The 18029-nt window shown below is 36.0% G+C and overlaps 1 protein-coding gene across 1 annotated transcript in view; it reads left to right on the plus strand.

Moving 5' to 3' along the window:
* Positions 1 to 16625, plus strand: part of CSMD1 (CUB and Sushi multiple domains 1) — a 645996-nt gene extending 629371 nt beyond the window's left edge. Inside the window, exons 62-70 of the mRNA XM_053459630.1 lie at positions 1853 to 1926; positions 3977 to 4088; positions 7245 to 7424; positions 8672 to 8716; positions 10063 to 10224; positions 10748 to 10860; positions 10968 to 11055; positions 14126 to 14255; positions 14604 to 16625. Of these exons, the coding sequence (XP_053315605.1) occupies positions 1853 to 1926; positions 3977 to 4088; positions 7245 to 7424; positions 8672 to 8716; positions 10063 to 10224; positions 10748 to 10860; positions 10968 to 11055; positions 14126 to 14255; positions 14604 to 14763 (1064 nt within the window). The 3' untranslated portion in view covers positions 14764 to 16625. The remainder of the gene's footprint in view (positions 1 to 1852; positions 1927 to 3976; positions 4089 to 7244; positions 7425 to 8671; positions 8717 to 10062; positions 10225 to 10747; positions 10861 to 10967; positions 11056 to 14125; positions 14256 to 14603) is intronic.
* The last annotated feature ends 1404 nt before the right edge of the window (positions 16626 to 18029 follow it).

Here is an 18029-nt window from a genome sequence, read left to right on the forward strand (position 1 = left end):
GTCACCAGCAGGAACTCCACCTTGGACATAATGAAGCAGATCCTAGAGCAGGAGCTGGATTTTTACTCCATGTCATCTGGGCAGAGCACTGGGGTGCCCAGAACACTTCCACTTTGGACCCGTTCACCCCCATACTTACCTTCCTTGAACAACAGATGCATGACTTGCTGGAACAAAATGAGTGTAATGGTATGATGAGGCAGGACCCCAGATGGCGGAGGTAGCCAGGCCAAACAGGAACCAGAAAGTCAGAGAACCAACCGGGTCAGACAGGTAATCAGGATAAGCCAAATCAGAATCCAGAGACGAGGTCAACAAGCCGAATCAATACCAGGTGAGCAGGAATCAGGAGCCGAATCAGGAGCCGAATCAGGAGACAGGAACGAGGTCAACAAGCCAAGTCAAACCGGAGCAGTAGTCACAAGCAATGCACAAGCAAATAGCAAAATACACCAACCAAGGGTGATCCAGAAGAGGAATTCCGGGTTTAAATAGGGAGAGGAGGAGGCGTGTCCTGCATTAAGAGGTCAGCCAAGGTTATAAAAGCATGTTACAAATGTAACGTGCAATATTAACTTTTGACCACACGGTGGCGCTGTGGTACCCGTTTACCGCGTGGTCGGCCATGCGGTGAAGACGCCGACCGGGTAGCGGTGGTACTCGCTGCCCGGGAAGCCGCCTGAGGAAGCGTCGTGGGAGCAGCCATGGAGCGGGGCCGGAGAGGCAGGTAAGTCCTTACAATGAGGTCTTCTCAGGGGATTACAAGTGGAGGTTGCAAAGCTGATCAGTAGGCTGGAGCTAAAAGGTCACATGCAAGCGATCAGGGACACCCCAGAGAACATGCTGACCACCCTCTTTGACTCATGGGTTAAGAGAAAGTTGGCCCTTAAAAATAGTTTTGAAAGTTGGAGAAACATGCATGTCTGTAGGGTGCAGGAGAAGCAGCACAAAAGGGGCATACTAAGTGGAGAGCTGCAGGAGCTGGAAATGGAAATTCCCAGCAGCAGTGGCGGTAGTGCCAGCCACATGTCCCATTCACAGTACCTTGCACCCATGTTGAGCAGCTGCAGTAGACCAACTCATTTGAATAGTGGCCTTTGATACTTTGGTGGGTACTAGTACTACCCAAGCTCCACAAAGTAGTGCCTCTGAAATTGTGAATGCGTTTCTTGAGAAACTGCTTCCTGGTACTGAGCCTCTATGTTATTGGGATTCGAAAGCTGTTGCTTTCATGCGCACCTACCAATGTTCAAAATGAGAGGGTGTTCTCTGTGACTGGCGACATACTCAACCCCCAGAGAACACAGCCCTCCCCACACCTTCCTAAATTAGGTTACCCAACATTCAATATTCAAACTAGCGAGTGAAATCTAGTGCTGCTTCTCTGTTTCCATCCTTAGTCTGAGTGATATTTTTTCCTACTCCTACTCCATGTATATATAACTTTTTCCAGTGTCTGTCTGCACAAATGTGTCTGCTTACTCTGGGGGAACTGATTTAAAAAAAATCTATAATAAATGGTGAGTCCAGAAGGTTTCAGGGACCTCTCCCTTTTAGAATGCCCCCAAATGTCATTCTGAACATGTGTGCTTATTATTTCTTGTTGCTGTTATCTAAACCTCTTGTTACAGATCAGTGCATGTGTACTTTAATATTACAATATTTCATGGTTTATATGTATATTTAATATTTAACTGATTGCTACACATATGATTATTGGCAGATTAAATGACCTATCCACCAGATCATTAATGTTATTTTGATGAAAGGCTTTAAACCGTGCTGGAAACTGAAATGATTGACAGTTTTCATAAAAACCCTGTCTTATGTTCAAATGTTATGTGCATTTCAGATCCAGCTCATAATACTTGCACAGACCCTGGTACTCCACATTATGGTATGCAGAACAGCTCCAAGGCTTATGAGGTAAAAAAAAAAAGTGCTTAAAATGTCACTGTGACATCAAGTATAATATGTTTCCCTGTTTTTACTGTAATCAAAATTGAATGTGATTTGTATTTGTGATAAATGCCAACCTAGTTAAGATCTAGGAGGAATATAATCATAAGTATATATATATATATATATATATATATATATATATATATACACACACACAGTGGATATAAGAAGTCTACGAACTCCTGTTAAAATGCCAGGTTCTTGTGATTTTAAAGAATGAGACAAAGATAAATCTTGTACCTTTAACTCTTGAAGCAGGAAGATCATGATCTCCCCAGGCCAAGTTCGGCCGTCAGATGTTAAAGCTACGGATTTCCGCTCCCGGTATCTACATAGCATCTCAGGAGTTAACAGGAGCAGAAATCCGCAGGTTCGCTGTCACAAGTTAAAGCGCCACAAGAGCAACTCTATTGGTCACCGGCAGGGGCCTTCTCTAGCATCAACCAATCGCTCGCACGGACCTTTTACGTCTGACGGCGAACCTACGGATTTCCGCTTCTGTTAACCCCTGTGATGCTGCGTAAATAATGTAGGCTAGATGGGGAAGGGACCAGGGAAATTAGTAAACAAAGACGAAGATTTGTGTTGTGTGTGTTCGTATACATTTTGCCGCCGCCATGTTAATTTCTTCGGTATTTGGGCTGAACAACGAAAACGCACCCTTCGTTTTAGTTTTAATGTTTGCCAGAATACAAATGCACAAGTCTAGTTATTACTGCTAAAAATGGTTCCACACGCTATTGAATCATAAGGTATACTTAGTTTTTCACACATAGCTTCTCCATTTTGGCTTTATTTTTGTTAACCTAATTTTTCAACCTGCCAATGAATAGATGCTTTTTATTATGTCCTGATATGTAAAACCATCAAATTCAAAGTGGATGTACTTTATTTTTCACACGACTGTATGTGTATGTATATATATATATATATATATATATATATATATATATATATATATATAGAAAACAAACAAACAAATAAATGTTAATCTGATCAAATGCTGTTGTGCATAGAAATCCATTATATACAAAATTAGGTGAATGTTGTCATAAAAGCTGCAACAGATTATACCATAATATTTTTCTTAAGTGCATTTGAAAACATGATGCCATGCATGTTATATATTGAGCGGTGATTCAAATGCAAAAAAAGTGATTTTATTACAAAAGCAACCAGTGAGATTTTCTTGTTGATATCCGCATATTCCTATGCATATTCGTTATTGTATGATTTTATGTGGATGTGTTAGTATATGGTGTTAGCATGTGTAAGTGTGTATGTGTTACTATATAGTGTTAAAATATATGCTAGCGTATGGTGTTTACACAGTTCTTGTGTCAGTTTTTGGTAAGTGGTGTGAGAGAGAAGCTAAGGCAATAGTGTGTATGTATGTGTAAGGGTATTTTGTTCAATCTAATTTGATTTGCCCTCTAAAAATTGGTGGAAGATAGCCCTTTCCTGCCTGTGGAAACCCCCACAAGAAAACCAAATGTGGTCTTGCCATATGTAAAAAAATGCTTAGAAGAAACTAAGAGAGGTTGCCATCCCGGTTGCTCGGGCATTGGCTCTAGCATATTTTAGATGGCTTGATCTGGGAATAAAGGAAGAATAGTTTTAAAAAATATATGATAAATGGTGTTTCATCCCTAATCACACTCAAAACAGACAAGCTTATAGAATAAAAAATATAAATTTGCATACAAAATTAATGGAATATAAAAAAGCAATGTCTGAGTTAAGGTTTGTTGATACGTATCTTAGCATGGTTTCTGCTTTAGAAAAGAAAGCAAAACAAAAAACTATTCTAACTTGCTGTGTTGTTTTCATTTTCTTCTTGAATACATTTACAGAGTAAAAATAGTGTTTTGACTTACATTTTCTGTGCCTGGCAAAAAAAAGCTACCTTTCTGATTCATTTATTATATACACCTGATTATCATTTAAATAGCTATTTCCAGTTCTATTTCCTGCTAGGACTTATGCATACTTTTGATATTTTTGCCTTTTGAAGATTGGAAGTACTGTCTTCTTCAGATGTCGGAAAGGCTACCACATCCAAGGTTCAACCACACGTATTTGTCTTGCTAATTTAACCTGGAGTGGAATTCAACCAGAATGCATTCGTAAGTGGTATTACATTTTGTGTAAATGAAGATCTATTTTAATATGCTACAATCTCATTATCACTCTTTTTAAAAAGGGAAAATATAAAGAGTTATGTGAGTTGGGGTATTCCTGTTCTTTTAAGAGATAAGAAACATAAAAACCAAAAAGCCCAAGCACTGGTTAAAGATGGGGATAAGTAAATCTTTAAAAACAACTTGCTTCAGTTTTCTTCTATTATATTGCCATATGGACATGAATCTTGAATATAACACAACATGGAGACTCTTTATAAAAGCTATTTCAACATAATTTGCTTATGTGAATAAACAACACTCTTATGTGCTCTGTACAACAATGCTGTGAGCCATATATTCAGTGTACTGATCTTCCAATCTTGCCAAACTTCACTTCTAGGCATTTTACCTATTAAGCTTTACCTAGAGGATGTGACATGGTGTGTATATATACACCGATCAGCCATAACATTATGACCACTGACAGATGAAGTGAATAACACTGATAATCTTCTTATCATGGCACCCGATGGGTGAGCTGTACCAAATGTAAAAGGGGCCCTATTTGCAGTCGATCAGATAATAATTAATTATATCATATGTGGTATCAAGACAAAGGACTGTGTTTCCTCTGAAACCAGTAAGCGGTAATTGAAATATACAATGGCAAAAATTGCCTGGTTTTCTGCATTAATTGTTTATAAAATGTGATCTGATCTACTTTTTAAGTCACAAGTATAGACAAACACAATGTGCTTAAGCTAATAACAAACAGGCAGAATGTTTCATGTCTTTATTGAACACACTCATTAAACATTCACCATGGTGCTGGAAATAGTAAGTGAGCTCTTGGATTTAATAACTAGCTGAAATTTATTTAGCAGCAATAACCTCAAACAAGCACTTCTGGTAGCTATGGGTCAGACCTGCACAATGTTCAGGAGAAATTATAGATCATTCTTACTTACAGAACGGCTTAAGCACAGCCATATTCCTAGGATGTCTGGTATGAACAGCTCTCTTGAGGTTATTCCACAGCATTTCTAATGGTTTATGGCCTGAACTCTGAATGGGCCACTTCAAAAGGATTTTCTTTTTTGCAAACCATTGTGTAAATTTACATTTATTTGATGTTTAAGATTATTCTCCTGGTGCATTGCATAACTTCTACTGAGCTTCAGGTGGAGGACAGCCACCCTAACATTATCCCGTATGATACCTTGACAAACTTGGGAATTCATTGCCCCTCAATGATTGCAAGCTGTCCAATGCATGAGGCAGCAAAGCAGCCCTTATTAATGATGCTGTATCCACTTCACTATTGGGATTATGTTTTCATGTGGCTATGTGGTGACTTTTTTTTTACGCCAAATGTAGTGCTATACACACTTTCACTCACATTCTCTCACACTCATACTCGCTCTCTCAAACTCTCGTTTACTGTCTTTCTCACACTCTCTTTTTCTCACACTGTCTTTTCCCTACCTTCTCTGCCGACCACTTCTGCTTCTGGTGACCACTTCCAAATCTTTTTGTTCTTCATCTTCTATATTCTCTCTTTTATCGTCATTTATCTTCTCTCTTCTATCTTTGTCTGCATCTCTGCGGCCAAAACCTGGTGCGAAAATGGAGGCGCTTCCAGTGACATCCTCTCACACCTAATCCTTAGTTCAGCTTAGTGTGCCGCCATTTTGGCAGAAGTTCACCTTAGTGCACCGCCATTTTGGCAGAAGTTCAAGAAGATGAAGAACAAGAAGATATGAAAGCAGATGTGGTCGAACGTAATGTGTGCCCTAAAAACAAACTGAAAAATTTGTCAGAATCATTTTTGGCCCATTTGCAAATGTTTATAGCAAACTAATGAAGAGAAATGTTAACTGGTTCCAATAAATTCGTCAAGCCTTCTTTTTCCAGAGGTATCTTGCCTGGGTGCAGACTTCTAGGCAGAGTAGCTACAGTCCTAAATTGTCTCCATTTACAAATAATTTGTCAATTGTGGACAATAAATATGTAACCCTTTTTAGCTTTATGTAAATCAACAATTGTAGGTCTTCTGAGATTTCATTTTTTGTGAAGCATTGTTCACATTAGCAAATCCTTCTTGAAAATAGCAAACACAATTTTTTTAGAACAAATATAACTCTAAATGTAGCTCTAAAACACACCTCCAACCCTGTTTCATAGATTGGACTCCAGGTTTACTAACTCCTGACTGCAATTAGATTTTGTTGAAGTAATTAGCCTTTGAATGATGTATTCAATATGGACAAGAAAAAAACACCAATTTATTTTGCGTTATTAGTTAAAATAGATTGTGTTTCTTTATTATTGTAACTTAGATGAAGATCATAGCATATTTTAAGACACAAGTATACATAAATGAGGGCATTTCCAAAGAGTTCACTTACATTTTCTTGCCACTGTGTATATATATCACATTCAAATCACAAATCATGTGCATGGGTTAAGCGTAAAGATATCCCAAATCTAAGATGAGATCAAGGTAAAATAGGCAGACTAGATGGGTCTGATGGTTCGTATCTGCTATCAAATTATATCTTTCTATATTTCTATGATAAAAGATCAGTTATACACTACAGAGTTAAATGTGAATGGATAATACAGTAAACAGCTACTTTTTTGGAAGTCACCGACTTGATTACCATGATAAAGAAATATGCATCAACCAAATCAGCAGGAAATCACGCTGCTGACCACTAGTGATATAGCTGGTCATGTTAACACGCCCAACCAACAGCTAACAATTCTTAAAAACCATAGATGTAACGTAATATGAAAATATAGAAGACTCTAATGACAACCACCATCGCTGCACTCACATACTGCTGATTAGCCTAGTACAGTAACCTTTGACCTATTAGTTATGAGATGTATTTATTTTTTATAAGAACATTTTTTATTGAAGAGAGACAGATCACAATATAGTGATTAGATTTTTATTTGATTTACAAAGTGTATATCAGTTTAAAATTAGCCACCAAATGTTTGTTATGATGGAAAGGTAGTTTTTGTAAATAAAAAATATATAAATAATAGTCTAGTTTCAACTATTTATGTATGTTTCATTGTTATTTGTATTTGTATCACAATTTGTATTGACATTTTACATTTAATCAATTATTTTTCTACCATTTTCAGCTCATGCATGCAGGCAGCCAGAAACACCTGGTCATGCAGACGTGAGAGCTATTGATCTGCCTACCTTAGGATATACACTAATTTATATCTGCCAACAAGGATATTACCTTGCTGGTGGATCTGAGCACAGGACTTGTAAAAGTGATATGAAGTGGACAGGAAAACCACCCATCTGTAAAAGTAAGTTTACAGGCAAAATGTAATGTAATAATGAAAGAGTAATTGCAATCATTTTCATTTGCAGTTCATTCAAATAATAATAATTTATATACACTCTTTATTTGTTTCAGTATAATATTTTATAGAAATGAGATAAGCCAACATTTTCTTGCTGTAAAAGAAAAGAATCCTAGTGATTAGAAACCCATGGGCTTCAACTCCAATGCACTCAGCTTAAATGAGCTTGATATCCATAAATTGAAGAATATTATTTATTGTCATATATAATATGAACCTTAAATAGCTGCAATTAGGGTAATTTTAGACATCCCTGAGCATGGGATTGGGGTGTGGAGGTATACCTGATCGAAATACCCCTGTCAGTTAATTTAATGGGTACTCCCACTATTGTTTGGTTACACGTATTAGATTAAAATGGGTTTTCAAAAATATTGTATTGTTCTATTTGTACAGTTCAGTATTTTAGATAATACCATATTTTCAGACAGGTTAGCCATGAGTTTGTATTCTAGCTAAGACACTATGGTTAATGAAAGTCTGTAAAAGAAAGATTTAAGCCGAACATTTGCATTCCCATAAATAATCAGCTCAGTGTGGTGTTTGAGCAGGGAAAGTGATTAAAAAAATCATATGACAACAATTGTATTCTCCAGGACAACAGATAAACAAATCGTTTGCAGTGCTCTATTTAAGGCTCAAAGAAAAATATTGAATTCCCCATTAATTACCCCTTCCACCACTGTATATAAGGTGGATACAATCATTTTTATTATTTTTTATTTTTATTTATTTGTATTATTATGTACTTATTGTTTAGGGGTTTGCATTTAATTTGGCATTTTTTAGGCAAAGATGTACAAGCAATCATTCAACTCGCATACCCTTGCCTAAAGCTTGCAAAATTTGGTGTCACAGGTATTTTTATGCCCTTACAGACATCATGCATTTTATTGAATATACACATTGTTTTGTGAGTGTTAGCAAGTAAGAACATGTGACCTTAGTCCTCTAGAGTTAGGGATTCACTGAACTAACCACTCAAGTCTTAAAATAGACCCACTTGCGGAAATTACTTTTTGAAAAGTATTATCCTTCTGTATTTTACCCTCTAAATTTAATCATGCCCACCTGTTGTAGTATTTCTCTTTTGGCCCCGCCCCCCTCTTTTGCACCTAAAGACTTGATGCTTTAGTTACATGATTTTTAAAATACTTTTCTGCTTTTGTAATGCTGTTCTGCTTTTGCAGGCAAAGGACTCAGGGAACTTAATACAAAAGCTACAAAAACTCCAGGTTTGTTTATTTTTTTCTTGTTAATGTTCATGTGATTTGCCTATTTCTCAATTGTACTGATTGATTTAAAAACATCTACAGGTGAATTGTAGGATTAGCAGGATAAAGAAGACACTGCATAAGTTAATTCAACTAAAACCAAAGGGAGAATGGATAGCTGTCTCCATATAAAAAGTCTAGATTAATTCAGTGCAAATGTTCAAAAACTCTTTGTTGCAACACCCAGCTGGCAAGTTGGAGTCCCAATGGGAGCTCTTGCTAAGGAAGGCAAAATCATGGTGTGTTCACAGCTACCAAGAAAATCTGCCTTTTTGGCTCACTCTATTTATGTCATGTATTTATTAATTACATTTATGAAGGCACTCATAATTGCCTCATTGGACTCAAAACCTGGCCACACTGATAATTGCAATCAAATACTTTTTGTAGTTATTGATTGGCATCATGAAAGAATCCTCCATCGAGTAAGCATGGCTCAAGCGGTGGCTCAGTGGATCCCTGGAGCTTTGGAAATATATCGGTTACACTTTCCAGATTGATGAGCATCAACAATTCTTTTCGAGAGGTTTTAGCCATGTATTTAAATGTGGAATGATGTGGAACCATTTGTGCTGACAATATGATGGCAAGGACCAACGTCTGTTAGATATGGATTGGATGAGACCTCCCCAAAATCATGCCTGATCCATATAATCTATTTTATTGGGTTGAGTTTACTTTGATGTCATTTGTTTTACCTGACTCCCTGTATGTATTACTAAACCCTACAAAATGATCTGACTAAAATCAATTTGAAAAATATGTAACAATGCAGAAGACAACAGGTCCCAACCTGACCAGAAAATTGGCATACACAGATCTCAAATGAAATTGTGAAGCTTTTCAGGTCATATAAAGCAGACAAAACAAACAAGCATAAAGCTTACTTACCTTTTTCTTCTTTACTGTCTATAAGTGTCTGTAATCTTAAATCTTCCAATTTAATATACTATTAGCACTGGAATGGAACACTTCGTCAAGCCCCCATGCTGTTCATGCATGACAACAATAAAGTTAGCACAATCATAAAATCTGATTATATGTACCAGAATCTGTTTAGAATTACTTATTTGATGTTCTATATGTATAGTTAGATGTCTTTACTTTAATATATATACCCCAATATAGCCTTGGGTAAGGGAGAATTGCATAAAGTTTCATAGTAATTTGCGTTCCTCTATTATTTTTCTTCTCTTTACAACTAATAGGAAGTAATTAATGATTTATAGACAGTACTTGATGTGTTGATTTAATATTAATTTTACTTTGCCTTCTGATAAATTAATAACTTTTTAATTTGTTTGCAGTTCCCTCGGATGTTTTTTTTATAAGTTCTGCGTGGAAAGGATTTTATGAGTATCATGGGAAGCAACATTCAGCAACCTTAACAGTAGACTGGTTCAACAATACCAGCAGCAAAGTGAATGGGACATTGTTGGATATTCACGGCAGTGAGATGAAATTATCAGGCAAGTCTAAATACAAGCACATCAGTTACTGATTAGTTCCAAATGACTAAAACTGATGCAGTTTTTATTAAGAAGTGTAATATTTTGTGAATTCCTAAAAGAAACATCCAGCCATCAAATGTACTTTAATGCATATTAAAGTTGAGGTCCCTTTAATTTTATGTGGTGTCTCCCTTGCAAATACATGGAGAGAATTTGCAGACTCCCAACTGCATATACATTTACTGTCTCCCCTAGCAATTTTGTGTGCATGAGATGTCTTCGGTCAAACGCATCTCGACACCATATTTCCCTGTACTCATTAATTTCAATCAGCCAACTCATGACCCAAAACATCAGACCACAGAGCTGCCATATCTCCCTAAGGTGCTGAACAACTCTGAACAATGTATATGAAACTTAAGTGTTTCGTTTACTCTGTGTATCAAAATGAATGATACTAGACAGTGTTGGTAGTGTGTAGACTGTCAAAGCTGTTTAGTTTTAAGAAAATGTGGACTCATTTCTTGTTGCATTTTCATAGGAGTTTACAAAAAAGAAGAAGCTCATTTGCTCTTGAAAGTTTTTCAAGTTAAAAAGCCTTCTGAAGTTTTAATCAAAAAGTTTGAAAATGAAAACTGGTCAATGGATGGTTTTGTAAGTACCTTTAATCAGCTGCTGGTGAATGAAAATTACTTTTGTGGGTATAAAGTTGTTTTAAATATAAGCTTTTTATTAATTATTGTATTTATTTATTAATATAGGTGTCATCTGGGATAGAAGATGGTGTTTTTAACTACCAAGGCGATATACACAATAAAGACTTTGGCAAGTTTATATTTCAAAGACAAAGTAAGAATATGTTTGCATATTCCATGTTACTTTGGTATATTGCAATGTTCCATCCTGTTAAAATTGTCAACAGATTCTGAAATTACAACGTACGATTTTTTGCTAATGGGGCTTCGGTAAGATTATATTCACACACCCTCTACTTGTTCTGAATGTGCCACTCTCTTTCACGTCCCCTCTTTCCATAACAGCGCAACTTACATACCCCATTTCTCCTCCACCCCCCCTCTTCTCAGACCACCCCTCATTTTTTGACAAGTAGCGTATATTTCTGTGGTCTCCTGAAGATTTTATGTAGCACATTTACCATGGATCAATATTTTGCTTGGTGGTTTGTTTTCATTTTCCAGAGGAGTGAAATGTAATCTTGCATCCTTTGTAATAAATTGTCAAGATGTCTAATATCATGTCACAATGCTTGTTCTTAAAATGACAGGATAATTTACATCTTTACACATGTACAGCATGAACTCTATAAACTGAATTTCTGCCTCAGTTGTAACTATTGTTTGTATTCACATGAGTAGCAGGTTTTTGTAGATGCATATATGATTTGTCATTATCCGCACTGGTTTTACGTGAATGGTTTACACGAACATAGGTCACTTGTTTTTCTTATTTGATAACTTTCATAGAATTCAGCTATGTTTCATGTTCACAAAGTTACAATTTGACTATGCTAAGGCTTGTTGCAATTACTCATATTCAGAATGTATTAATTTAATAAAATAACAAAGATGAAATGTTTAAAGCAGCTATCACTTTTTCTCAAATCCTATATTACAAGGCACTAAACCCACTTTATATGTATACAATACGAATAGCTATCTAAACTTTGTGTTGTCAGAATGCCCATAATCATTTCCCCTCAATGTCTCTCAGTTAGAGTATCTCTCACATATTCTTAAGTCACTGATCGTTATTGATTTCCAATTTTTTTTGGTCCATTCCTTTTCGGATAACTAATTTCATTTCCTGAATTTGGGTTTGACCAACATTTGTTGCTTTTTTTCCATTTGGAAACAAAATTCATTTTTACTCATCTTCACTTACAGTCTCTCACACTCTGTCTCACTTTCTCAGACTCGCTCACAGTCTCTCACACACATTTATTCAATCTCTCAATTCCTTGTCCCTGTCTCCTTTTCTGCTGCTCTGCTTCTTCTCTTGCCTCTTTTTTTTATCTTCTTTTCTCTTCCACTTCCCCCCGGTATCTGCTCCGTTATCCATGTACTTCTGTAAAAGGGTGGAGCCACTGCTCAGACCCTTTCCCCCGATTGGAGGAACTAGGGAAAGGCTGTCCCCATAGTAAGTGCTGTTGCCCCGCCCCTTTTTGCAGAAGTGCTGCAAGAGGCCAGAATATTGCAGATGAATTCACTGAGAAAGAAAAGCGCTTCTGGTGTGGGTGGAGGTTCAGGCCTTTTATTAAAGTATCTGGATAACAGAGCTGATTCCAGCGAGAAGCAGATGTACAAAAGAGAAGGAGGCAAAAGAAATAACAGGGCTGCAAGGAGACAGGGATATGGAAGCAGTCAGCCAAGGAGGTAGGGAGACATTTAGAGAGAGAGAGAGTGAGAGTGTGAGCGAAAGCGAGTGAGAGAGCAATGAAAGCAACAAAATGCAAACAAATATTCAGAGCTCTCTGATTCATTTTCGTTTGTTTTGTTGGGGTCCCTCATCATGTTTGGACATTCGTACCCAATTGGCAAAATTTTGTTACAAAAATACATTTGTACGAATCCAAATGCACAACTCTAATGAGTACTTGTGCATTTGGGGTATGGTTCAAATATTTTACCTAAGCATATCTTGAAAGAGGTATTTCCATTTTGTAAAAGCATTTATAGTTAAAGTTTAAAGTAGTAAAAAAAGAATAGATTTGTTAAGGAAAAAAGAACGGTCAGTGTGGTCACAGTAGAAAATGAATGCATACTGAAGTATATCTTGTACAAAGCATTTGACGTCAGTCCAGCAAAAAGTGCTTATGAAGAGATTAAAATATTCATTTATAGCTATTTGCTATGAGCTATATGCCACTTAAATCAAGATTGGTAGACATTTTAGTGAAATTATCTTTTGGAGTGGAGCTGTGAATATATGACTATGGATTGCTTTATATTTAGTGTTTTAAAAGGTGCTGTTCCACCTATCCTGATGAATACTGCATTTTTATAACTGAATGCAGCATTCCAGTTGAATTCCCAAACCCTTTCCAGAAATAATTCTTAAATTGTGTAATTTTTCAGGCAATGGGGAACTAAGAAAGCTTCATAAGTTTATGTCTGTAAGCATGGTGCTGTTTTCTTTTCTGAAACAGTTCTAGGTTATGCATTATATAACATTTGTCTGTTTTTGCTCTGTTATCTTTGCCCAATCAACTAAACACCCTGACTCTTTATCATACTGCCTGTGGTAAACAATAAAATGGCTAAATCTTAATCACTCATCCAGACACTCGTACTAATGAAAGTCTATAGAGGAATGCACATCATTAACATATTGAATTAGATCAATGTGGAGTTTGGGAAGAGAAAGTCACCGACTATATCACATGACTGACAACAACAGCCTCCAGGTCTGCAGATAATTGAGGTCTATTGGAACAAAATTAAATAAAACAGGCATTTAGTCAATGCTAACCAACATTACCGTATACAGTACCATATTTTATGATCAAGGAGAAGAATCTTTTTTTTTCCATCTGACTGGGCACAAACATTTTATTATGGTTAGTATTATTGTGCACATGTATCTCAGAAGTGTAAATGGTGCATGTTTAGGCTTTTCATTTAGAAATTATATGTATAATGTAGGCCTTTTGTAGCTACACCATCTCTCACGAGAAACAAAGGGAGGCCCATGATCCTTGTCACCAAATACTAGATAACTCTTGCAACAGTTTGTATGCATCTCCCTTTTATACTAAAAACACAAGATTGTAAATAGGACAATTTTCTATTGTTTATATTGTTTCCTTCAGTTATCACATTGGATTGCAACATGATGGCACAATGCATAATACCTCATGCTCAAAGAAAAGTAACTCAACAAGAAACATTTTGTGTTTTAGGTTCCCAGAATATTAATGACTCTTCCAATAACCACAACGGCACAAACAGCAGTTCTGTAGCAGCTGCAATCTTGGTACCATTTTTTGCCCTTATTCTGTCAGGGTTTGCCTTCTATCTTTATAAACACAGGTAACTGTAATCCGTTATTGTATCAGTATGTTAAATGTGCAGTTAAACGTCATATTGTCTGTGTGTGTCTGCTTATGTGTATGTGTCCTGTATATGTTACTGCGTGTGTGTGTCTGGGTGTGTTAATGTGTATGTTTTAGGTATGTGCAGTGACTGTCTATGTCTGGATATGTTAGTGTGTGTCTGGATATGTTAGTGTGAGTGGGTATGGTAATTTGTATATTTGTTAGCGTGTGTCCATTCTTGAACCTAGGCAGCACACTGTTTTGGGCTGCCCCTGATCATCAACAATATCTTCTATGTGTGAATATTTGCATGTATAATATACTGTAACTTTCTATTTGGCAGAGCAAGACCCAAAGTACAATACAATGGATATGCAGGCCATGAAAACAGCAATGGACAAGCTTCATTTGAAAACCCTATGTATGATACAAACTTAAAACCCACAGAGGCAAAAGCTGTTAGATTTGACACAACATTAAACACAGTTTGTACAGTGGTATAGCCTTTGGTACCCAGAATGACTGATTTATAGCCATACCTCTGACGGACAAGCAGAAATCCCATTGGTGCCCTAAACCAATATCTCTTCTATTTTTTGCAACACATGCATAAGAAATTACTGATTCAAATGAGTAAAGTATCTGAAGATCAAATGAAGAAGGTCCCATTGTTTTAGGTATGATTAAAACGCCTGGCTGCACCTGCTTACCATCAAGAAGCACTTCAGGAAGACTGCCAAGTCATGCCACTTTGTCATTTTAATGCCTCACATTTTGAAATGTGTACGGGGTTGGATGCCTTTCACTGCAATAGTTTGGGCACTTGGACAAATCCTATGGGTACTTTGATAAATGATAGCACCACAGTATGCTTTTTTTATATCCCAATGAACAGGAATGTTCCAGAAGAAACAAAAACTCACATTTGAAGGCAAGGACAACCTTAATTTTGGTTGCAAAAATGTTAAAATGCTTTACCATGAAATCAATGAAACTCTGCGACAGTTAAAGCAACCAGACTATTTCAAGACACTGTTTGTGCAACAAGTGGTTTGCGACTTTTTCTCATTCAGCTGATGTTGCAAGATATTACTGCACAATTTTTTTGCACTAGTGTGTTTGGAGTGACTGAGTACCATACCATCAAAAACAGGGTTTCTAATGACAACATCCATTATTAAAACATGTCCATAATCACTTACCACACCTTTCATTCTATCCATATGTTCTAATTAATTGTTCATGATATTGTTTACATAAAGATTTGTTCATTTTTTAATTAACAAACATTTTCATTATAGTAAAATAACATTTGACATCCAATCCAGAAGCAGCAGTAAGTTTTGTACAATATATATATATATATATATTTTGTGTTATTTTCTTAAAAATGAAGAAAGAAATACAAAAAAAGAAAAAAACAGGGTTGACGGTCATTAAAATTCTTACAAATGAACATCCAATTGTGAATAGTTATTTATTTAAAAAGAAACTCACTAAACATGCTTCATTTTTGCATTTTTTGTCATGTTATTTATTTGCTATGGCCCAATACGTGTTGCAGCATTTTTGCAAAATGTTAGATAAAAATCATAAAAAGTTAATGACAGTTCATTAATAGAATGTGTTTTAAGATTATTTAGCATTTTTAACCCTATTAATAAGATATGATCAAACACTTTAAAGTACAGCTATGCTAAATTATGCAAATATCAATGAAAATTGCACACTTGTATCAATCTGTTGTGAAATACCTGCAGACCATTGAAAGATTTTGCATAAGAATTATGTATGTGAGCGTTTTATGTTCATAGGACAACATATATTAACAATCAGAAAAAAACTAATACTTCAGTAAAGGTTTTATAATGTTCTGGTTTTTGTGCTTCCTAAGCAGTAAGATATGCTGTCATTTACAAACTCAACAAATCAGTGTACCCTTGCAAAGTGGACCTTATTTGCATTTTTTGCATTTTTCTATAAAATAAATCCAAATATTTTCTGGTTTTGGTCAAAATCTTATTTTTATCGTATTGCAGAATCATTTTTTTTTTTTTTTTGAAGGGTGCCTTGATAATGTTTTAAAGTATTGGTAATATGATACATTATGTTGAACACCTGGAGAGAATAAATTATGGACTCACCGCAATTGTTCTAGTAGGCCTAAAGGAAGAGATATATCATATGCAAAACAATATGGAACCATCTTTAGTTATACGTAATAAATGCATATTCAAACATATAATTGAAACAGACAAATATATAGTTTTATGAATATTTGAAATGTCCTATTTAATTATACATATAAAAGTAGAGTTTAACTGAAATGCAACAATGCTTAGCTGCTACATGAGAAATTCAAAACCATGCAGTTTGTATGTATACTGGAAAGATTTTGAGAATAAAGAGTTCATTTATATAACCACATGTTCTATCAACTTTACATGTTTAAAACAACAATTTACACAGCACTTTTTACAATACATATATTCAAGAGGAAACGCGAGACTAGAATAGGCAGACTAAGACAAACTGATACATTAGGTAAAGAGGGCCCTGCACCCAAGCTTACAATCTAGAGGGAATGGTGTAAGGATCGACATAAGATATGGAGAAAAGGGAGAGGTAGTGTGGGGGTTACCACAAGATGATGATACAGGCATTCACCAAACTAAAGTAATACCAGTGTTTATGTTATTCATGCAATTTACATCTGTGTTTATAGGGCTACTGTAGGGGTGATAAAGCATTTTGCAACTGAATAAGAATAATTTATCCTAACTTTTTAGATCCAAGGTTCATATGTTAACTAACATATAACCAAACTTATCTTAACTTTCCATACCATATTTATATATTTAGCAGTACACCACTGTGCCCCCATGTTTATTAAGTTAATAAGTGTATCAACTAATCAAGCAGACTTTCATATATTACAATCTACCATATGTCTGTACCAAATACTGAAAATGCTTGTTACATTTTTCATTCATTTTTTCTTTTGTCTGTACCCATTCCACCCTGCCTCTGGTGGGAGAGACAATGTTACCACACTAGTCTAGTACAGGACTTGGAACTAAATCAGTTGCCACAGCAATCACCGACATAAAAAAGGTTTGCTCATTAAATCACGAGTTCACAGGTGACATTTCAACTCATTGACATAATTATGCTTTATAATTAAGTAGGTCTGCATAACGTCCAGTGAAGTCTGTGACATTAAACAAATTACACTGATTTAACTATGTATTATGTAAGGCTAATGCCTCCTGTCGGATCATAAGCACATAATGCATAGTAAAGTCCATAGGCTAAAATATTCTCTAACTTACTTTACATATGATAAATGCCTCCATGGCCTTTCAATGTAAGCTGGTACTCGTATATGATATGATAAGTAAGGATATCTGATTTTGTGAACACACTTTAAAAATACATGAGAACTCACTGGGTTTGACCTGGAGTCTCTGGGTGACGCATTGCTTCCTAGTCATTTTCAGCTTTCTCCAAGCACCTGGAGAACAAGTGTCCACTTGCTGCCCACTTACCATCCTACTCACCATTTACTGTCTGGGCATAAACACATGCACAGCTAACCCCGCCCCTATGGAAAGCTAGCCCCTCCTCCAAAGTCAGCTTGTCCTGCCCCTCAGTAGGCCACCACCACAAGAGGGAAGGCTCTGGGTAGCCTATCCTGGGAAGCTGCCAGGTATGTCTATATAAAATACCTAATCGCTCTAACAGCTTTTTAAAGCTTTTTTGCTAAAGC

This window comes from Spea bombifrons, chromosome 3 (genome assembly GCF_027358695.1).
Source record: "Spea bombifrons isolate aSpeBom1 chromosome 3, aSpeBom1.2.pri, whole genome shotgun sequence".
Lineage (NCBI taxonomy): Eukaryota > Metazoa > Chordata > Amphibia > Anura > Pelobatidae > Spea > Spea bombifrons.